Here is a 22103-nt window from a genome sequence, read left to right on the forward strand (position 1 = left end):
CCTTGGCTTTCAGGAAAGACATTTTATCCTGTAGTAGAGTTTTAGGTGCAAATTAAAAGACAAAAGCAGGTGGAGGGGCCGCTCTTATCACTGACTCTTGTTGGATCAAAGCTGTTGATAAAAGTAGAGAAGCCGAGCGCCTCTGACCTGCTCACTGCTTTTCTCTTGCAGGCGGAAGAGCCTGTGCTTCCGACTGAGGAAGATACTCCTGTGTGTTGTGGGGTTGTACCTGACCATTCCAGTTCTCGTCAAACTGTGTCCTGGGATACAGGCCAAGCTGATTTTCCTGAACTTCGGTAAGTGCTGTGCGTTCATTTTTCCTTTAATTTTAGTAAGAGTTCGTTTTCATGGTAATTTATGTATTTATATCTCCATCGTTTAGCTCAGGAAATACAGAACCTTTTTGTTGTCCAGAAAGTTCCCTGTGCCCCTTACCTGTCACAAGATGTTTGTAAGGTGGGCACTGCTTTCCAGGGCTGGCATTCATGAGCGCAGGTGATTGCTGCATGGCTGGGGCTCTTTTTCAGCTGAGTTGGGCAGAAATACTGACAATGTGGAGAGCATTATGAAGATGTCGTGTTGGAGATGCCTTGTCACTTGTGCAGGCTCGGAGGTTAGCTGTCCTTGGGAAAGATGACCACTGGAAAGTGTAGTGCCTTAAAAAATAATTAGGCCTTTTTACTTTTTTTAAAAAATCTGTTTTTTCCTTTGAAAAATCCTAACATACCTTGGTTGTTGTGGAATTATATGCTGGCTTTGAGGTGTTACAGTCTCCTTCAGTTAACTTGGACCTTATGTGTTCCAAATTTGGGGGTTTTTTCACTTTTACTTTTGGGCCAGTGGGAGGAGAAAGTGTGGACATATTGAGCTTAGGAAGTGGAAGCTCCGTGTTTGCCAAGAATAATCCTTTTAAGAAGCATCACTTTACACCTACCAGACACAGCGGAGGGGAAGGGGCTGCCTCTGTGGGTGCTGGAGGTTGGAGGCTAGGACATGGTGCTTGGCACCTGAGTGGTGACCTTCGGTCGGGTGTGGGGCGCTTTCAGAGCAGGTGAGGTGGCTCTGTGGCTCTTGGGTTGTGCTGGTGTGTAGCAATGGGGTGTGAACTGGTGTGTGCGCAGCTGGAGGCTGGGGAAGCTGGGCTGTGCTGTGGAGGCAACAGGGCAGCTGGTGGAGAGATGGGAGGGGCAGTACCTGGAGACCTGGGAGAGGACGGCTGGCGGTGTGACGGGTCTTGTGCAGCTGGCCTGGGGTGGGCAGGGCGAGAGGTGGTGGGGCCTCATCCGTACTGACACAAGTGCCACGGGCTCTGTAGACGCACCTGTGCATCAGCACACGGCTGTTAAGTCTGTCGGAGGCTTGGTCCCAAGGACGTGGACGTCACTGCTGAAAGGGAGTTTCCGCTCTAAAGAGGAGCAGTTGGGAGGAGGAAAAGAAATCGTAAGATCGATATTTAAGGCTTCACAAATCTAAAATAAGGTTTTTATTTGGCTGTCTTAAAATAAGTGTAAAACACATGTTGTACACTAAGACACATTTGATTTTTTCTAACAGAAATGTAGCTGAACTTCTAGGAATTTATCATCTCTGAGTTTCGGCCACTAATGAGAAGGAACACGTTTCCTGATGCAGCAGCCCTGAGACTGACCACACAGCCTCCCCCAGCGCAGGCTCGGGCACTTCCGGGCGCCTTGGGCAGAGGCCTTGGCAGCAGGTGGCCTGTTGCTCTCTGGGCTGCCACACAGAAGGGTCCCAGCAGATATTTGAATTGAATTGACTTTCTTTAGATCAGTCATTTGGGCTACTTCAGACAGCCCACAAGTTTTGCTCTGTTGATTTCCTAATGACAAGGCAGAATATTCCTGGGTTCTCCTGGCAGGACCCCAGGGCAGTGAGGCTTGCCCAGTGCCCCCAGGGAGATGTGGGTGTTGGGTAGTTGTCTGTGCCCTCCCCTGTGGAGGAGGTGGGGGCCTCCAGGCCATCCTCTAGTGACTAAGCAGTTTCATCTCACACTGCTAGAGGGTCTGTGTGTATGGGGGGCACCTCGGTTCTTGTCTCCTCAGGATGTGACTCATGAGCTGTGCATTTCCAGTTGGGCATTGAAGGAAATACAACTATCTTTTGGGGCCCAAAACTTGATTAAAATGTTCATAAATTTATAGCAAATTTATCTGAAACTAAATCTGTAAATCAGATAAATGAGCTCTAGGCGAAGGCTTGTGTCTATGGTTCAGGCATCATTCTACTTCACATGTATTTTCATAAGCAAAACATACAAGCTTTTCCTAAAAACAAAAGATGAACTGAAAAGCTCTGAATGATTTGAAGCAGAAAATGAAACTTGCTCGGGGAAAATCACTGTCATGGTACTGTTTCCTGCCGGTCTTTTCATCGGTGTCTGAACCTGTAAGTGTAAGTAGATGTGTGTTTCAATACTTGCATTCAAAAGTCGATCCCCCAGCTGTGTGGGTGACAGAGGATTTTGTGGTCTCGAAGTCTGGCTCCCTTGTCGCAGCCTCTTGCCCTGGGATCGAGAGCCACCGCTGGGCAGCAAGGGATGCTTCAGGCCAGAGGCTGGTGCTCTTCTCTGCACGCTGCCTGCCGTGGGCCTTTTCTGGAGATCACGTTTAACGTATGAACTCCTTACGTGTTAAAGCCGAAGTCCAGCCAGTCACCTACCACTCTCCCGGGACGTCGGTCCTTGCGCCTCCTCCGTTTCCTTCCCCTTAGCAGTGCTTGTCGGTCCTCACAGCTTTCTTCCCTGTCTTCAGGTCGAGCTGGAATTGGATAAAACCCAGAGGGCCCTCCCAGCCCTTCCCTCCCTGTTGCTACCCTGCTGCTTCCGTGTGTCAGGGCGGGGTGCCTGTGCCTGGGGTGCCGCAGAGCCCGGTGTTTAAAGCCCGCAGGCAGTCAGACGTGTCCTCTGCGGCCCAGGGGTCCCGGCCTCTCACCCCACCAGACTGGCTGTTTTCTGTCCCTTCACACATTTGCTCACTGTTCACTGAGCACTGTCTGTGCAGGGTCCTTTCCCAGTCGCCCCCAATGATGTTTGTGGTTGCTGGTAAATGACCACGTGGTCAGGGGGTGGAAAACGCACAGCTGGGAAGCAGGAGAAAGCCAAGGCGGGTCCCAGCAGCTGCAGGAGCCTGTGTGCCAGGTTCCTGGGCTGTGCACTCCGGCCCTGTGTGGGCGGAGCTGGTAACAGGTAGCCATGAAGAGCTAGGTCACTGTCCCGGGCGCCTGGCTCCTGCCCCTGCCACCCCCACCCCCCGCCTCGGTGGGCTGCCCATGGGCTGGGAGCAGGGGCTCCAGGCAGGATCTCAGTGTCACGGGTCCAAGGGCTGTGACCACACAGGAGATGAGCAGGAGTGAGCCGTGCTCTGGCCCAGGCAGATGCGAGACGCCCTTCTGGCCAGCCCAGGTCCCCTGCACCCCTGGACCCCTTTCCTCTGCCTTGAGGCATTTGTGCTCACTTACACCAGCAGTGGCCCCAGGACTGGCCGGGCACCGCCCACTAGCTGGAGGGGAGCACACGGGCGACATCTGCTGCACTCGGCAGAGTCGCTGTGCCCTTTTCTACTGTTGTTTCTAAAACAGAAGTAAAAGTGACCTGGAAGACAGGCCTTGTCGGGTGAGGTGGTCCTAGAGTAGAACTGAGCTTCTCAGTTCCAGTTCCTCTGGCGTGGAAGCTTTCGGGATTAGCTGCTAACCCTCATGAGACACTCTGCACGGGCAGGGGTCCTCTCGGAACTCTGGGGCGGCGTGTGAGCAGCATGGCTGCCTTCTCTAGGAGAGAGCCTCAGCCCTTGCAGGCACCCCCTTGCTGTTTGGCACGGGGGCTCCAGCCTCAGTAGCAGAACTGGCTGAGTCTTGGTGCAGGTGGGCGTTCAGAGTCTTGCTGTGGAAGCCATTTCCCGCCCGCGTCAGATGTTGGGCAGGCACCTGGTGCTGCAGCCCCAGCCCCCACGGCCCGGAGCAAGGTCACAGGAGTGGCAGGGTGGGCGCCTGCGTCCAAAGCAGGTGCCCCCAGTGACCAGGCCCGCAGCCTCTGAGAACGTCGTACACAGCACAGCAGATATGCACGGGGGCCTGCGACCCCAGGAGCAGCGCATTGTCCCACCTCTGGAGCTTCAGGAGCCTGGTGCCCGTGCCCTTCTGAGACAGTGGGTGGCGCCGTCTTTGCCTTTTCCAGCCTCGGGGGGTGGCCGGTGTCCTTGGCTTGTAGCTGCACTGTCCAGTCCCTGCCTCCGTCACACCGCTGCCCTCTGCCTGTGGCTTTGGGTTGTCTTCCCTCTGTCCTTTCTGTCTCTGTGTTCTAGTTCCCCCTCTCGATAAGGACACCAGCTCTACCCAACGACCTTCCCTAGGCTTGATGTCCTCAGTTAAGACCCTGTTTCCAAATGAGATCACGTTCTGATGTGCTCGGGGTTAGGACTTCAGCGTCCCCCTGTTTTGAGGGACACAGTTCGACGGTTAACGAGCGCTTTACAGGCCCCCCAGGATCAGACGGTTTGCCTGCCATGAGTGTGGGCCCTGGAGTCGGGCTGCGGGCTGCAAATCCTGCTCACCGCATGGAGCCGCGAGGGGCAGGGGCTGAGTCAGCAGTCGCCCCGCCTGACGGGTGCTATGTGGGGTGGGGGGTTGGGTGGCAGCACCCCAGGAGCACCAGCAAGTATGATGCCACCTCCTCTGAGTGCCGTCTTTCTTGAGAGAAAGTAATATTAAAGTTTTTAAATGTAGGCTGCTTCTTGGGAAAGAGGTGGATTAAGAAGCTGGGGGTTCAGAAGCAGCCCTGGGGGGAGGATTTGTCTGCCCGTGTGGTCTGAGCTGCTCAGGAAATTGCTGGGGGAAGGAGCACGTGTGTAAACCCATGTCCTCGTGAAGTCAGCTGTTTCATTTTTTCAGCAAATGTTTCCTGAGTGGTGGGGACATTTGAGGAAGTGAGAGTCGAAAGGTAGGGAGAGCATTCTGGAGGAAGGACAGCAGCACAAAGGTCATGGGGCAGGATGTTGATGGCGAGGCTGGGGAGGGGGCAGCGAGGGAGGTGACCACGTTGGGCTCCTGCGCCGCATGGCTGTGTAGGTTACTAAGGAAACTACTGCCTTCCCCAAGGAAAACCAAAGAGTCACATGACTTCCTGGGAGAAGGTGGGGCTGGCTGAAAGTCAGGACCACTCTGCCCTTTGTCCCCAACCCCCTCTGGGCATTGCTGTTTTATAAAATATGAGCAAATCCCACCTCAAGATTTTAGGTTTGTTTTTTTTTAATCAGTTTTTCATTTTTCAACTAAATATAACTTAAAACTGCAAAAATCGTGTTCACCACAAGCAATAAAACTGCAGTGGTGTACAAGGGAAGATTGACGCCCTCCTCCATACCCCCCCCCGACCTGAAACCCATGTTAGCAGCCTGGCGTGCCTCTCCCCTTCCCAAGCCACACTCGGCGTGTGTGCTGGCGCTAGCATTGCTTGTCTGCGCAACGACATGGGATCGCGTGGCAGCAGGATGGTCTTACCTACTTCCCTGCTGTCTCACTCCCTGTAATTAATGATGTTCCTCCAGGTCCAAGGACTTAAGTCGCCTCTGTCTGAAGGCTGTGGGGGCACCGCCTTCATCCAGCATTTGCCCTTTGGCAGGTCACCTGTTACATTCAGGGCTGACGAGTAGCTGCTGTCCCATTCCCTCGACGTCCCTGCACCCTGGATGGGGTCCGTGGGTCCTCCTCTCCCTGCACCCACTCCTCTCTTCGGCTGTACTCTGCTGAGTGACAGCACTGGAAACCTCAGGGCCCCACAGACCTGGCTCACACCCACGTTCAGGTGGTTGTCAAGCCTGCTGGCCCAGGTCGAGGGCACACGTCCATCTGTCACCTTTCCTGCTGTCCCTCCCCCAGCACCTGGCTCCAGCCTTCGGGCGTAGCTCACTTACCTGAGCTGCTTCTGCAGGCCTCGCTGGCCTCCTTGCCTCCACCCCCTGCCGTGCCAGGCTGACCCTCAGGCCTCCCAAGAGTCCTCCCTTCCCTACTTGGCATCTTCTCACTCTTCAGACCACCTTCAGTCCGTCTCTTCTCGGACGCCGACCTTGCTGAAGGGCATGTAGATACACTTGGCCCACCCAGCCTGCGGCCGGAGGGCCAGTGCGCCTGGCAGAATGGCACTGGGGGAGTCCTGGGCACTCTGAGAGCATCACCTGTGCTGTGTGCATGTGTCTGTCCACCCCACTAATCCCGGTTCCCACCTCTTTGTCCCTCACAGTGCGGGTTCCCTATTTCATCGACTTGAAAAAGCCGCAGGATCAAGGTTTGAATCACACCTGTAATTACTACCTCCAGCCAGAGGAAGACGTGACCATTGGCGTCTGGTGAGCGTGTGCCCTCAGGGCTTCAGGGTTCTCTGGACCCCTTGGCTCTGGGCCTCTCCAAGGGGCAGGAGGGCCCGTGTCTTGTGTCCGGTGTTGTCCTGACAGCAGGCTCTGGACTGGTGCTTGTCCGTTTTTATCTTTTCCCGCTGTTTCCAAGAAAAGAGCTCGGCTGTATTGGATGCTGATGGAGCACGAGACAGCAGCACCGGCTCTGCTCCGAGGGCTTGCACGGCGAAGGCCTTGTGGGCCAGCTGGGCTCTGCACAAAGCCTTGTTTCCGGGGGGCTGAAGCTAGAAAAGGAGAGTGCAAGCCGGGAATTGCGAGGGCAGGCTTGAGCTCCCCGTCTGGCGAGGGGTTGGGAGTGGCTCTCTCCATCGTTGATGGGGTGGCATTTGTGTCTCTTAGTGTTTGCTTTCTAGCTGTGCTTTCAGCTTGGACCTACCTGAGTCCTGTGACGTCTTGTGTCTCCTCGGAGTATGATCTATTCTTCTGTGGACAGGGCTCTCCTGTGGCCTCTCCTCTCTCCTTCCCCTGGAACAGCTCTGAATCGCTGCCTTTGTCTCAGCAGAGCTGTGAGAAGGTTCTGGGTGAAGTGCTCGGGTGGTGCCCCCGTGCAGGCGTCCTGGGTGACGGCCCTGCAGGGAAGGCAGGCTCCAGTTCTCAGTGCTGAGACCAGGGTTGCCTCTGGTCTTTCTGACTTGCCTTAGCGGAGCATTTACAGCAGGGCCTTTGGGCCACTCGCATTTCCATCTCCAGTCAGAGCCCTGTGTCTGGCTCAGACCTGTCGGGGGATTGGCTGCCCTTGTGCTGGGGGTGGGCCTGGCGCTTTGAAGACACAGGCCCAGCGGGCCTTCTCCCGTGAGCAGAGCGGGGCGGGTGTCTGTGGGCGGTTACCTGGGAACGGCGTTGGTGGTGACCACGTGAGTCTCTCTCTGCCGCTGCTGTGATGGTGGTGGGGACCTTTGGGTGGCAGCAGCTCCCTCACCGGCCCCTCACAGGTCCTCCCTCAGCAGAGGAGCTGGGGAGAGCCGTCAGCTCCTTCCCAGCATGGCAGCGGGAGGAGCCCAGGGATGGGCCCACAGCCGCCTGGGCACTGCCTGGGCCTTTATCAGGAGCTCCAGGTTTCAAGTAGGCTGACCTCTGGGACTCACCAGCTCCCCGCACCTTGAAATGTGCCTTCTGTGTCGTAGGTTTGTAATGGTTGGAGGGTGATAATTGCAGTGGTCAGAACCACCCACGATTGATCCTCTGAGCCAGGTCAGAGAGAAGCTGTTAGAAATGAGCTGCTGACACTTAGACCTAGAAGAGAAGAAATTGGCTATGTAATATTTGTAAGTCTGCCCTTGAATGAAGTTGAGGTTTTACAGAGCACCCTTCCTGAATCAGACCCTGCCCAGTTAACAGTGACTTTGCTGTGTCCTGAGTTAAGATTAACCAGAGCACCCTCTGCAGGAGGGTTTGGCCAGCTAGACCAAGTGTCCGTGTGCCTGGCCAGGCGTGGAGGAGTCTGGGCTGCCGTGTGGGCCTGGGGTCCCCCTGGAGAGGTGGGTCAGCACCAGGCCGGCTTCGGGCGGCTCTGCCGGCTGCACCCGCGAAGACCAGCGTCGCTGAGTTGGTGTGCACGGCAGCGTCGTGCTGCCTCCAAGGGGTCATGATTTAAATGGGAGGTTTGAGGGGGCGTAGTGTTGCTCAGCCTGTGCCTGTGAAGTGCCCAGTGCTGCTTGGGCCCGGCCACACAGGGTCCGACCGCTCAGGGCCTCCCATTGACACCCCTGGTCGCTGCTGCATATGCAGCGTCTGTGGCTGGGGGGCGGGGGAGGGGTCTGCGAGTCAGAACATATCAGCTCTGCTCCTCCCGCCCGCCATCACCCCGCCCGACGTCTGCTCCCTCTGCTCCTGCTTCAGGCACACCGTCCCCACGCTCTGGTGGAAAAATGCCCAAGGGAAGGACCAGCTGTGGTACGAGGAAGCCTTGGCCTCCAGCCACCCCATCATCCTGTACCTGCACGGGAACGCGGGCACCAGGTGAGGAGGAGACGTGTCCTGCCTGCAGGGTTCTCCGTGGTGAGGGGCCCGAGCGCCTGGGCTGTGGGCAGCCTGAGAGCTGGGGGCGGCGGAGTCCCTCTGGGCCTGGGGAGGCTGACACCAAGCCGTGTTCCCACAGCCCCAGAGCACAGCAGCGCTGCGTGCAGTAGGGCCTGGGCCTCCCTTGCTTCGGAGCCACCGGCTGAGCAGCTGTGGGCGGCTGTGTCCAGAAACCCCTGGTCTGAAGCTCCCCCTGGGGTGGGGTGGGGTGGAGGCAGCTGCGTCTGTCGGAGGGCCCCAGAGCCTGAGCCAGAGCGGGTGTCCTCCTTCCTGGTTTAGGAGCAAGGCTTCTCAGTGGGCAGGCGGTGCCGTCTGCCATCCTGGTCTGAGGACACTTTCTCACTGGCAGGCGTCCGCTACTGGAGGGGGAGGCACACTCCTGCGGGGGTGCTGAGGGCAACATCAAAGGAGGGATGGCCAAAGGCCGGGGGACCCACGCAGAGAGACCCCAGCTGAGCATGCAGGGACAGGCTCGTCCTCGGGGGCTGCCCTGCCGTGCTATCGGGCCAGCGTGTGTCCAGCCGGGAGCTTGCGATGCCAGACCTGCCTCTGGGCCGTGGAGGAGGCACCCGTGTCTCTGCAGATGAAGCCCTCGCCCAGTTACCCCAGATGCTCTTCGGGGGGTTTAACAGGCATCCTTTGGACTAGCGGGGACTGGAGCCCATCCTTGTTTAAAGAAGGCCCCCTCCAGCCCACATGGTTGGCTTTGTTGAGAGTCTGCAGGGGAGCTGGTGGGGTGAGAGAAGAGGCATTTTCTGAACAAGCGTCGCCTGAAACCCCAGAGAGCGTCCCTGTTGCTGCCGCTTCCTTGGGTTGCACGAGAGCTAGCGAGGAGGCAGGCGCCGCAGGGCTGGGCTGCGGGCGGTCACTTCACAGGCAGCAAGGAGGACGACGCCAGCCTCTCTGGAGGGAAAGCAGGCCACGGCCGGTGTCTGGACAGGGCTGCCCAGAGGACGTGGCAGGACGTCCCAGGAAGCCGGGGCCTTGAGGACATCCTGGGCCGAGAGAGCAGAGCGCTGAGCTCTGACTCAGACACACTTGGCAGCCTTCTCTCCTGGGTCCGGGACGAGCTGTGGCGGGTTTCTCTTTCTGCTTTTCAAAGAGCAGGTGGCTCCAAACATCTCCTGGAGCCTCCTTCTGTGAGTGAGGGAAGTTTGGAGTTCACTGTGAGCAGTGCCAGTCACATGGTAACAAAGTGCCCGTAACTGCAGGATGGCAGGATCGTGTGACTTGAGGGTTTGCTGCCCCCTCCCATGCTCCGCGGACTGCCCAGGGCGGGCGCCGGGCAGGACGGCGGCAGCCCTGGCTCCCTGAGACCCAGACCCCCGGCTGCCCCCAACACTGTGTCACACTCTGAATCCCTCCTCTTGCTTAGGCTCAGTTTTGGGGAAGTTTAAGAAAGAGCCACAATGACCTCTTATAGAGACAGCAGAGTGTTTCACTATTTCCTTCTGGTCTTGAGACTCGGTCGTTTGAATGTTTGTTTCTGGGTTTTACTGGCTTTTCTCCTCCATCTTGTTCTTGCCTCCCCCAGGGACACGCCTTCCCCGAGCACACATTCCTGAAATGGCCAGGCGCTCATTATAAAAAAGACAGAGAGCTGGGAAGTTTGGTGAGGGTGAGCCTGCCCACCACACGCTTTCCCCGTTCCCTCTCCCAAGGCAGCCCTGTCCCCGCTTTGGTGTCTGTCCTCAGTTCAGCTGGGCAGCCTCTGGGCAGAAAGAGGAGGAAGAGGTGCAGGGGTGACGTCGTGTTGCTGTGGCACCCACCGCAGCACGTGTCTGCTGGGCAGGGGCTGGCAGAGCCGCAGTAGCCGTGGGGTCATGGTGGCACCTTCGCCAGCACCCCACCCACGGGCACGCATGTGGGAGGACGCTGGTTGGGGCTGCTGCAGCTCCGAACCTCACTTTGCAGCAGGTGGGTCAGGGCAGAAGTGACCACGAAGTGAGGAGTGTGAGCGGCCGAGAGGACAGTTCTGAGCCGGCCGCGGCTCCTTAGGTGGAAAGGTTGAGGCAGGAGGTGCCTGTGGCCCGTCCCACTGGTGTGTGGGCCGGCAAGGAAGTGCTCCCGCCTGCCCTCTGTGTGGTCCTGGACACTGGGGAGCTGAGGGCCCTCATGTCTTCCGGGGTTTGTACAGCAGGTCTGCATTGCCAGGTCAAAACAAACGTGAGGTGATAATTAAGAAACATCCCATGGAGCCCAGACTGTCCCTTGCTTGGCACCACATGGCAGAGGCAAGCTGGGAGCCACATAGGTGCCCCGAGGAGGAGGCCACCCGCCCACCACTCTCCCTGTGCAAGGTTGGGGACCGAGCACAAAAGGCCAGGTGCTCCAGGGCTGGTCCTGGGCCTCCTTAGTGGGAAGGTGCACTAACGCTGTTCTTGTTTCCTTGCCCTGACCTAGGGGAGGCGACCACCGCGTGGAGCTGTACAAGGTAGGTGAGGGTGGCACATGGGCTAGGATGGACAGAGCGGTGCCCACAGTTTGTGACAGACAGAAGGGTCCACACAGTGGACAGGTGGTCGGAGCAGGCCCCACGGGCTGTGTGGCCTGCACGACGTGCTGCAGAGAGCACTGCTTGCCTGCTGTTTCCTGGATGTCCCTTCCAGGGGGCGTGAGCAGAAGAGGGTCCCCCTGATAATTCTGGGAGCTGATCATTGCTGATCTTCCAGCTGCCTTTTACGGACGTCTCACTGTGGAGTGCTTCCCGTGTGGCTGCCTTTGGGGATGGTTTCCAAGATGGGAATGAATGGACTTTGTCAATCACATGCCAGATGTTGGCAGAGTACACAAAAGTCGTTTGAAATTGTTTGTGTAGCTGGGTCATGCATGTACAAGAGTCCCAGAGGACTGAGAGGCCAGGGAGGCACCCTTTCCTTGGGGTTGGGCTCAGAATTCTGCCCACACAGAGGTTTCTCGTGTCCACCAGGTGCAGGTTGCAGTTGAAACAGATGCCAGGCCAACGTAGTGGAAGCACCAGCAGGTGTCTGGGTGTGGGGGCTCCTGTGGGGAACAGACCGTCCCCTCTGTGTAGTTGTCATCACTGGGCGTGTGGTCCTGAAGCTGACGTGGGCCGTGGCTCCGCGTCCAGGGCCATCACGCCCATCACATGCAGGCAGAGGGGACAAGGCAGACGTACGGGGACTTGTGCACCCTGTGGACACTACTCTCCGCCCTGCACCCCATGGCTGGCTCTGGGCTGTCGGAGGGCTTATTCCTGGAGTGAACTGGCTCCAGACAGGGAAGGGAAGTGGCCGAAAAGCTGCCCTCCCGTCTAGTCTCTCCTAGAAAGGTTTGCACCGGGAGCAGAGGGTGTGGCCCTGCTGGGCTGGGGGCTGGCAGGAAGTGTGGCCTGGGCCAACTCTCTTCCGGGGGGACAGGAGCATACCTCCAGTCACTGGCCACAGTGGGTGCAGCTTCCATGTGGCTCTGGGCACACCCTCCAAGGGCCTGGGTGGGGGCTGTGGGTAGTGATCTCATGAAAGCAGGCCCGTAATCCTGAGAGATCTTTTAAAAATGAGAAAAGTTCAGCGAAATCCGAGCAATGCTGGGTTGCAGTCAGGGTCCCCAGATGTGGTCTCCACGCCGTGGGGTCCCTCCTCCTGGGTCGCTGGGTGGTCAGAGTCCCTGGCGCACTGGGACAGCCTCAACCTGCCAGGCCCTCGGAAGGCGGGGGTGCCGTTCCAGGGCCATGGGAGCGCGGGGAGGCCTCCCTGCACGTTCTGTGTGGCCTGCAGCAGCTGCTGACGTCTGGGTGCTGAGAGGCCCCACGAGGGCGGGGCAGCGAGGTGGCGTCTTCCCGACGTCCCACAGACCAGTTTTCGGGGTGGGTGTGGGTGGAGCTGCGCTGCCCCCCACCCGCGGTGCTCGGCTTTGTTGCCCAGGTGTTTGTTTTCACTTTCAGGTGCTGAGTTCCCTCGGTTACCACGTGGTCACTTTTGACTACAGAGGTGAGGGTTCTGTGGATGGTCACCTAGCGGGCCCCTCCCTTCCCCCAGGCGGGCAGGCCTCACTGCCTTGACTGGTGGCGTCTCTGAGCGCACTGAGGTGGGGGAGGGTCCAGGTAGTCTCCTGTGTGTCCCATGCGCATCCTCCCCCCCAGGGAGGCACCGGCACCTGGAACCCAGCACGTATCCTCTGTTGGCTGCATTTTAAGCGTAAACAACACTCTGTTTTCTTCCTTGGACTCAGACTTCCCCACAGCTGGACATCAGGCAGGCTTGGTGCTCAGCGGAGCGCGTCTTGCTGAAGTTAGATAGACCCCTCTTCCCTCCCCTCAGGATTTCTTCTTTCTTGCCTGCTCCCCACCCCCCCAGGCAGCTCAGGAACCTGCAGTTCGGTGTGTGAGGGAAAGGCTTGTGTCGACAGGGAGCAGTGGGGGGAAAGCGTGTGCCTCGCTGGGCCTCAGCCGGGCCGCTGGCGGGCTGAGGCCTCTGGGCCGGCTCACCTGCGGGGAGGGAGGGTCAGCATCCTCAGACCCAGGAGCCAGTTGTCACCTGGACGTGGGCGTCGTGGCGGCTTCCTCTTGCCGCGGCCTCAAATCACTGCACACGTGCTGTTTGAAACGGCGCAGATGTATGACATTGAGGCTCTGGAGGTCAGAAGCTCAGCTCTTCGGCTGCTGGGATACGTGGAGTGTGGGCAGAGGCTCCAGGGAGAGTCCGGCTCATTGCCTCTCTGAGCCCCTCGAGGCCGCCCCTTTTCCTCCCTGGGCTCCTTGAGCCCACGTCACTCTGACCCCGACCTCCGTTCCCCTCCCGCCCGCCAGTGAAGGCCCTGTGACGACGTGGGGCCCACGCTGATCGGGATCGTCGCCCAACGCGTGTCCGCTGGCTTGCGGCCTTTCCTCTGCACCCTTCACTGTCCTGCCATGGAAGGTGGCAGTCCCAGGTCTCAGACCAGGACGTGGACACCCTTGGGGCCATCGTTCTGCAGACTGTAGGGCAGGGGTCGTTCTGTGGAAGCGTGTCCATCAAGAGGAAGGTGCTGGGTTAGAAAAACTGAGGCGAGGCTCCTCCCTTCCTCCTGCTGCTGCTGTTAGACCCGTGAGGTAGTGAGGGGCGGCCCTCTTCCTCGTTCGCCTCCCTGTGCTCCTGACGAGAGGTACAGTCCCGCCTGGCACTCGTTCTTTTCAGCTCCTGTTGGGTCTCTGCATTTGTAAGCTATGTAAAAGCCGGGAGTTCTGCTGTGGCTCCCTGTGCCGGTGCCTGTCTCTCTGTCCCCGTCTCCCCGTGTCCCTGCCCCCCACCAGAGCCCCGAGACCTCGTGTCCCTTGCATGGCTCCTTCTGGAACCGGGGTCTGGGCCACCCTGGGCAGGTGGCCTGTTGTGCTGCTGCCTCTGGGTTTTGCTTCTGCAGCAGGACCTGCTCCTCCTGAGCATGTGGTGCTTCTCAGGTCACTTGATGACTCACTGCTGGGCTGCTGGAAATGACAGCCACACTTTGCCTGGAGCCTGAAGGGAAGGGCCCTCGGGGAGGTCATGGCTCAGGGGATTTCTCTGTTATACAGACAGGGTGCTAGAGCTCCTTCCTTTCTGGGTCAGGGTTGCCTTGAGCCCGGAACCTGCCCATGTGGGAGCCTCCTGACTCCACACCTATCCACGGCCCGGCCACAGCCGGGCCACGGAGTCAGGGCTGGGCTCTCACCGACCGAGCCTGTCAGTGCATCCTGGGGTGGCCTCCAGCAATGCTCAGGTGTCGCGCAGATGGACGCCTCTTCAGTGCCATGGGGTCTGCGTGTCTGACCACCCCGGCTGCTCATCAAGACTCAGCCAAGGGCTGCTGGCGGCCGTTTGGGGTCAGAGGTTGTGAGGAGCTGGGGAGGAGGGAGAGCGCGAGCCGGCTTGGCCGCTGGCCGGGCCTGCCCATGGCGGGCGGGGGGCGTGCTGCTCCAGGGCTTCCGCAGGCTGTGCCTGACGTGCCCCTGCTGCCGCATTCCCAGGTTGGGGCGACTCGGTCGGAACGCCGTCGGAGCGGGGCATGACGTACGACGCACTCCATGTTTTTGACTGGATCAAAGCGCGGAGTGGAGACAGCCCCGTGTACGTCTGGGGCCATTCCCTCGGCACTGGGTAAGAGCGCCCAGCGTGGGCTTTGTGGGAGCAGGTCTCCTCGGGGCAACTTTCCAGGCCAGGTCTTCGAGGGGCCCCAGCGGCCTCTGGGTCCTGTGAAGCCCACAGAGACCACGAGGGGGCTGGGGTGCCGCAGCTCCTCTGCAGGGAGAACTTGGACTCGCTCCAGTGGGACTGTGCCTGTGGAGGTGGGTCCCAGCAGAACAGGGTCCCTCCATCTGCCCACGCCCCGCAAGCCCAGCAGCTGGGGCTCTGGTCCTCTGTGTGGCATCATCACCAAACGTGGGGAGGTGGCAGTGGTGGTTCTGTCCTCCACCTGCTGAGACAGGAGGCCCCTCAGGGTCCACTTGGGCCTCCTTAGTGGCCTCTGCGAGTGTGAGGCTGGTGTTCCTAGAGGGAGCCGAGGCCTCCGGCACTGCCCTCTTCCCCTGCCTGCCTTCGGGCGTGGTGGCTGCAGCTGAGCGGGGCCTGCAGGCCAGGCAGTGTCTGGGACGGGTCCTGCCCGCCCACCCTCGCAGGGAGAGAGAGCCCTGGGCAGAGGGGAGCAGGCCTCCGGCCCTGACTACCTGCATGGGCCCCGCCAGCCGTGGTCCTGGGATGGCAGGAGCCCCCAGGCTTGGGAGCTCCAAGTGCTGCCGCTTCCAGGAATGCCTTCCCCTGGCTGACGGGGTGGCCCTGGGCCCTCCCATCCTCCTGCCTGTCCCCGCATCACCCGTACTGACCAGGTGTGAGCCCCTGAGGGAGGCTGCCTAGGCAAGGTGCAGGGCGCCCCTCGGGACTGGAGGTGGACCTCCTGGCATCCTTGTTGGAGGGTTGGCTGATGGCAGGGGCACCTGTGTTTCCCGTCACTTTTGAGTAGAACAGTCTCATCTGAAACAATTTTTGTCATGATTCACCCGAACTTCTTTTTCTTTGTCCCCAGAGTGGCAACAAACCTGGTGCGGCGCCTCTGTGAGCGAGGTAGGGGCGCGGGGTCACCATCAGGTCGCGGGGCGGGCTCGGTGCTGGCCGTTGGCTGTGCTCCCGGCCCTGCCGGGGTCCTGTGAGGTGGGTGGTAGCGGACCAGCAGCAGTGAGATTGGGGGGCCTGGGCAGACCCTTGCGGGCCTGCCCGCGGGCCCTACAAGTTCTCCGCAGCCGGCGGAGCTTCACCACGGGCCGGGCTCTGGGCAGGCAGCCTCAGCAGACAGGGCTCCCAGTGTCCCTTCGTGGCCGCCTCCCGCACGCCACCCACGGGAGGGCCGGAGTTGGGGCTGGGCAGGAGGAGGGGCCGAGGGGTGTGTCTCCCCAAGGCTTCTCGCCCGCCTGCCAGCTCGCCGTTTGTTTTGTCTAGAGACACCTCCAGATGCCCTCATACTGGAGTCTCCGTTCACTAATATCCGCGAGGAAGCGAAGAGCCATCCGTTCTCAGTGGCAAGTACAGATCTTATTAAAAGTGGATATATTTTTGTAGTGAAAATAACGATGAACCATGAAGATGACTATTTGTAAATATGTAGAATAAATAAATAAGAATATCGTAAGAATTATTAGTTGAATATCCATATGGACACAAATTTTATTAAAAGTTATTTCTCATTCAGTTCTGGGCACTGGCCTGACCACAGAGCTGCTCGGGAAGCTTACCACTTTGTGCCAGGTTGTCTGAGGGTGGCTGGGCCCCCAGGAGGCCCTGCATCCCCAGCAGTGGGGCTGGTGGGCTCCCGCTCTCGGTCCAGGGAAGCCCCGCTGGGGATTCCTTGCTTTCGGGCCCAGACCGGCCAGAACTGAGGCCTCGGAGCTTCTTGGGCTTCTCTGTCCCGTCTCTTCCTCCCCTTCTGCGTGGCGCCACCCGCCCCACCTTGTGCTGTCCTCTGTTGGGTCTTGTGTCTTTGCTGTTGCTCTTCTTCCACGTCGTGTGGACCCCATCTTCTTGGGGGTAGCGGCCTGCTGGGTGTGGGAAGCCTGGTCTCAGAGTGGATCCTGGCAGCGGGTCTGAGGAGCTCCATCTGTGGGCAGCCCCCTCTGCAGCCAGTCTGGGGGCCTCTTGAGCGGGGAGTCTGAGGGTGGGGGGCAGGGAGGGCAGGGGTACCCAGCACAGCTCGTGGGGTCCCACAGGTCAGCCGGCTCAGAAGCAGGTGGACCTCGGGCACTTGGACTTGTGGGGTTTTAATCGACGCCCTATCTCCCTGTCGCTTCCAGATATACCGACACTTCCCTGGGTTTGACTGGTTCTTCCTTGACCCCATCACAAGCAGCGGGATTCAATTTGCGAATGATGAGAAGTGAGTACCGGGAGGAGAGTTTAGAGAAACCAGAATCCCCGGGAGAGTGGGATCTGGGATCTGGGGGCTCGTCTCTGACGGGGCAGGGTGGAGGGGTCAGGACGTGGGAAGACTACAGAGTTGAAGAAATACAGAAACAACAGGTTTTTGGGGTCCATAAAGCTGTTTTACTTGAAAATTGTCAAAGCCAGAAGTCCTGAACCGGTATTAAAACAGTAATAGTAACTTATTCAAAAAGTAACTGCCTCGGCCACCTGATTTGTGTCTGGCTCTGGGAAGATGTTATGAAATTTAGTGTTAAAAATCATTAGCTAAACCGCAAGTTACGTGTTGTGTTTAAGGACTCTTTCTTTGAACAGCATTCACATTCTGTTGACATTATATTTGTGATATTTTTGTTTTATGGATTTTAATTCTTTAAAAAAAAAAGAAAAATCCTTCTCTGACTATTCAGCTAACATTTAATAATCTACATTTTAAAATAATACGAAAAATGAAGTAGTATTTCCCCTCAGTTATGTGCTTTGGTTCTAAAAACAGAAGTAGAACTAAAATTTGAGCAAACGTTATGAGCCAAACCCCTGCTTGCCTGTAAATGTTACCGGATTCCCTCTAAGAACGACGGCCTCTCCTGGGGCCCTGGTCCAGCGTGTCTCCCTCCCGCAGCGTGAAGCACATCTCCTGCTCCCTGCTCATCCTGCACGCGGAGGACGACCCCGTGGTGCCCTTCCAGCTCGGCAGGAAGGTGGGTGTCGGGTGGACTCGCGTCCAGCCCAGGCTGGGCCAGGCGGACAAGGAGGAGGGTCCTGCAGCTGGCAGGCCCATGAGGAAGAGCAGGGCAGGGGCAGGGCTGGTGACGCTGCCACAGGAAACGGGGGCGGAAAGCGGGCGCCTGCCTCTGGGTCCCCTGCAGGGGCCCTCCCCACAGAGACTCACTGCGGGGACTCAGCCAGGAGGGCTCGCCAGGTCCTGGCTGGAGGGAGGGGGCCTCAATGGCCAGGACCCCCATGGGTGGAATTGGCACAGAACCTGTCACCTGTTCCCCGACCTTGGCCCTGGACTGACATTGGAGGGTGCCTCATTGTCCTGGGGCCCCTGCATCTGCTTTGTCTTTGCTGCCAGGAAGCAGGATTGGATCTGGGGGTGGGGGTGGGGTAGGGCACTGCCTGCCCTGGCAGCCGCCTGGGGCAGGGTCCGCTGGGAGAGAGCCCAGGCCACCTCAGCACAGGCCTGAGACAGCGGGGCTGGGAGGAGGGCTGAGGTGGCCAGATGCGGAGCCGGCTGTGGACTGGCCTTGACCCAGGGGCCTGCCCAGCCCCAGGTACTGAGCCATCAGGGCCGCTCCGGGCACTCAGGCCACCACCCCATCCTGTAGCAAGTACCTTTCTGGGGTGCTGAGGTCCCCTGAGGAAGGGCAGCCTCCTTGGGAGACAGGCTTGAAGACAGAGAGTCTTGAGTGGAGGCTCAAGGGGTTGAACTCCTGCCGGCACCACCCTCTGCCGACCCCGCTGTGGCCGAGGCTGCCTGCAGGGTGGCTGCGCTGCCCGAGGGGCGCTCGGGCCGCTCTTTGGAGGTGGTGGCCGTTGGCTGGTCTCTGCTGCAGGGGAGGCTGGCAGGCGGGTCACCCACAGGCCCCGGTGCTGACTCGCTGACCCTCCCCCAGCTCTACAGCATCGCTGCCCCGTCCCGCAGCTTCCGGGACTTCAAGGTTCAGTTCATCCCCTTCCACGCGGACCTCGGCTATAGGCACAAGTATATCTACAAGAGCCCCGAGCTGCCCCGGATCCTGAGGTAGGCGCTCTCTTCCTGCCAGGGATGCCGTCCTGCGTGGCAGCGGCTCAGGCGCTGTGTGGGGCTGTGGGGCTACAGCCACAAAAGCCGTCTCGGGGCCCGGTCACAGTGAGGGTTGGGGTGTCCACCCTCCTGGGCTGTCCCCATGGTCAGCAGGGTGGGGACGTCCCCATGGTGCAGGCTGTGCAGTGCAGGCGCCACACAGGGGTGCGTCCACAACACAGCCTCCTTCCCCTCCCACACCCCCGCCGGGTCACTGCGCCTGCGTGCGGGGCAGACGGGGCACACGGGCCCAGCCTGGCTCCGCAGAAGCCTGTCTGCCCCCCGCTGCTTCTGGCAGGGAGCCTGTGCTCCCGCTGCGCTGGGCTGGCCAGGACCCTGGCCAAGGCTGGGCTGCAGCCCCGGGCACAGACCTGAGCACGGGGGTGGGCCGCTGGCAGAGGGCGGGGCTGGGTGGACCAGGCCCTGCCCGGCCCCCGTTGGAGGCACGGGGCTGCGTGCCCCTCTCGCTGTCTTTGAAGTTTGGGGGCAGGACTGGGCAGCTGGCTGTTCTGGCCACGCGGATGTGGGCTGCTGGGGGCCGTGAAGAGTGCAGGTTTGCTCGGGGGTTGTCATTTTTCCCTGTGAAAGGAACACGTTTCGGGAAAGTCAGACCAGAGAACAGCTCACGTCGAGGTGCCTCGAGGTGCCGTTGGTGACCCCACACTTGCTGCCGCGCGTCGGGACTTGACTTGGGCGCTGCCGCTGGGGCCCTGCTTGTTTAACCCACTGGGAGTTTTCCGAGCGGGAGGGTGGCCTCCAGGCCTTTGGCAACATGTGTCCCCTCTGATCTAGGGAATTCCTGGGCAAGCCGGACGCCGGGCGCCAGCACTGAGTCTCGCTGCCTGAAGAGCATGAAGACCTCTGCCCTTGTCCCCTCCCTCTGGCCAGCCTGGCGCCCAGAGAGGCACCTGGACAGAGGACGTGGTCTCCAGCGGGTGGGCAGTGGGGCCCTGGCAGACCTCAGGCGCCTGCCCCGGGGGCTGGAGCACTGATCTCTGTGGACAGTGCGGGTGGTGGGCGGGTGGCCCTCTCTCCCTCTTGCTGCCACTCACCCTGAGGTCTTGTTGGAAAGACAGTGACAGGACATTCCGGCCGTTGGCTGGTTGATCTCCGCTTCCTGAGCTGGGCATTGGAGCCTGGGGAAGGAGGCGTGGGGTCTCGGGACCATGCCGTGCTCTCTGGCACCACCCTCGAGAATGTGGGGAACCTGGCTGGGTTCCTTCTGCCTCTTCCTAGCACATGTGGAATGGACTCCAGTGGTTCCTCACCCCCTCCTGCCCTGTGCACCCGCTTGCCTTCCTCGGTGTCCCTGCCTCCCTGGGTGGCCCCACTGCTCCCAGGGGGGAGGTGCCTGGGATCTGCCTTCCTCCAATTTCCACCCACCTGTCCGCCTAACCTGGCCTTAGACTGAGCATTTATTTAAGAATAAAATCATCATGGTGGTCTGCCTGTTTTCTCAGTGACACCTCCAGTTGTGCCCAGGCCCTGCCCACAGCCCCAGGCCACTCCCAGAACCCGGTCATAGGGCAGAGGGGTGGCTCCGGAAGGCCAAGGATCGCAGTTGTCTTTCCTCCTCCCTTCTGGACTCTGAGGCTCCTCAAGAAGGGCCGTTGTCTCTGCGGGAGGCCTGTTCACGGTGGGGACGGCTTCTCCGGGTGGAGAGGTGGCATTTTCCTACAATCTAGCTTACACAGGTGACCCTTTCAGCCTTAACGGTTAACAAGCTCACTGAACATCACTGTCGGTGGGCAGGCCCCTGACCACTCAGGAGAGGATGCGGGCTGCTCCTGCTATCTGGTGGTGGCTCGTTTGTCTGGCTTTTTGTCAGACCAGCTCCGCCTGCACTTGTGCGCCCCAGCCAGTGTCTGCCCCCTCTGGGTCCCACTTCTCACCTCCCTGGCGATGGCTTCTTACAGTCTAGCTATGTCACCTCTACTCGAGGACAAGAGGGTACACATCTTAATATGGAAGGGGACTTAGAGATGTGCAGGCACATGGTTTGTCCCAGACTGGAGAACTTCAGTCCACCCGAGTCTCCCCGATCCTCAGGGCCTGCAGCGTTCTCAGCACAGAACTCCCCAGGGTTGGGGAGGGGCTCGTTCACCTGCCCCAACCCTGTGGCCTGTATTCGCAGCCGGGGGCCAGCTGGAGGGTCACCCTTCTTTCTGAAGCACCTCAGAGCTGCCTGTCGCTATTCTCGTATCTGGAAAACCCATGCCTTGCTTTCTTATGGTTTTTCCTTTTTTTAATTGACGTATAGTCAGTTTACAGTATGTCAATTTCTGGTGTACAGCACCATGTCCCAGTCTTGCATATACATACATATACTCATTTTCATTTTCTTTTTCATTAAAGGTTATTACAAGATACTGAACCTAGTTCCCTGTGCTACACAGAAGAAATTTTTTTAATCTATTTATGTATATAGTGGCTAACATTTGCAAATCTCAAACTCCCAAATTTATCCCTTCCCACCCCTTTCCTCCGGTAACCATGATTATTTACTATGTCTGCGAGTCTGTCTGTTTTGTAGATGAGTTCATTAGTGTTCTTTTTTTCCCCTTTTTTTTAGATTCCACGTGCGACTGATACCATACGGTATTTTTCTTTTTCTTTATGGCTTAATTCACTTAGAATGATGATCTCTAGGTCCAACCATGTTGCTGTAAATGGCATTATTTTATTCTTTTTATGGCTGAGTAGTATTCCATTGTATATGCACCACAACTTCTTTATCCAGTCATATGCTGATGGACATTTAGGTTGCTTCCATGTCTTGGCTGTTGTAAATAGTGCTGCTGTGAACATCTGGGTGCATGTGTGTTTTCGAATTAAGAGTTCCCTCCGGATATATGCCGAGGAGCGGGGTTCCTGGGTCCTATGGTAAGTCTATTTTCAGTCTCTTGAGGAATCTCCATACTGTTCTCCACAGTGGCTGCACCAAACTGCATTCCCACCAGCAGTGTAGGAGAGGGTTCCCCTTTCTCCACAGCCTCTCCAGCATTTGTCATTTGTGGACTTTTGAATGACGGCCATTCTGACTGGTGTGAGGTGATACCTTATGGTAGTTTTGATTTGCATTTCTCTGATAATTAGTGATACTGAGCATTTTTTCATGTTCCTGTTGATCATTTGTATGTCTTCATTGGAGAATTGCTTGTTTGGGTCTTCTGCCCCTTTTTTTGGATTGGGTTGTTTGGTTTTTGTTTTGTTGTTGTTGTTAATAAGTTGTATGAGCTGTGTATATATTCTGGAAATTAAACCTCTGTCAGTCTCGTCATTTGCAAAAATTTTCTCTGTAGCTTGTCGTTTTGTTTTGCTTCTGGTTTCCTTTGCTGTGCAGAAGCTTGTAAGTTTCATTAGGTCCCATTTGTTTATTTTTGCTCTAATTTCTATTGCCTCGGTAGACTGCTCTAGGAGAACATTGCTGAGATTTATGTCAGATAATGTTTTTCTTGTATTTTCCTCTGAGAGGTTTATCATGTCTTGTCT

General features: G+C 58.3%; 1 protein-coding gene and 1 long non-coding RNA gene across 2 annotated transcripts in view; one reads left to right on the plus strand and one right to left on the minus strand.

Moving 5' to 3' along the window:
- The window catches only part of ABHD12 (abhydrolase domain containing 12, lysophospholipase), a 70553-nt gene extending 50497 nt beyond the window's left edge, over positions 1 to 20056 (plus strand). The window contains exons 2-13 of the mRNA XM_072943685.1: positions 172 to 296; positions 6254 to 6359; positions 8265 to 8384; positions 10848 to 10878; positions 12349 to 12394; positions 14386 to 14515; positions 15438 to 15475; positions 15848 to 15927; positions 16696 to 16778; positions 17445 to 17523; positions 18442 to 18569; positions 19404 to 20056. Of these exons, the coding sequence (XP_072799786.1) occupies positions 172 to 296; positions 6254 to 6359; positions 8265 to 8384; positions 10848 to 10878; positions 12349 to 12394; positions 14386 to 14515; positions 15438 to 15475; positions 15848 to 15927; positions 16696 to 16778; positions 17445 to 17523; positions 18442 to 18569; positions 19404 to 19443 (1006 nt within the window). The 3' untranslated portion in view covers positions 19444 to 20056. The remainder of the gene's footprint in view (positions 1 to 171; positions 297 to 6253; positions 6360 to 8264; positions 8385 to 10847; positions 10879 to 12348; positions 12395 to 14385; positions 14516 to 15437; positions 15476 to 15847; positions 15928 to 16695; positions 16779 to 17444; positions 17524 to 18441; positions 18570 to 19403) is intronic.
- Positions 446 to 6235, minus strand: LOC140687348 (uncharacterized). The gene is made up of 3 exons (XR_012061581.1): positions 5928 to 6235; positions 1195 to 1405; positions 446 to 656 (listed from the first exon to the last, which is right to left on the minus strand). It is a non-coding gene; the product is annotated as an uncharacterized lncRNA (long non-coding RNA).
- Positions 20057 to 22103: the final 2047 nt, after the last annotated feature.

This window comes from Vicugna pacos, chromosome 19, assembly GCF_048564905.1.
Source record: "Vicugna pacos chromosome 19, VicPac4, whole genome shotgun sequence".
Classification (NCBI taxonomy): domain Eukaryota; kingdom Metazoa; phylum Chordata; class Mammalia; order Artiodactyla; family Camelidae; genus Vicugna; species Vicugna pacos.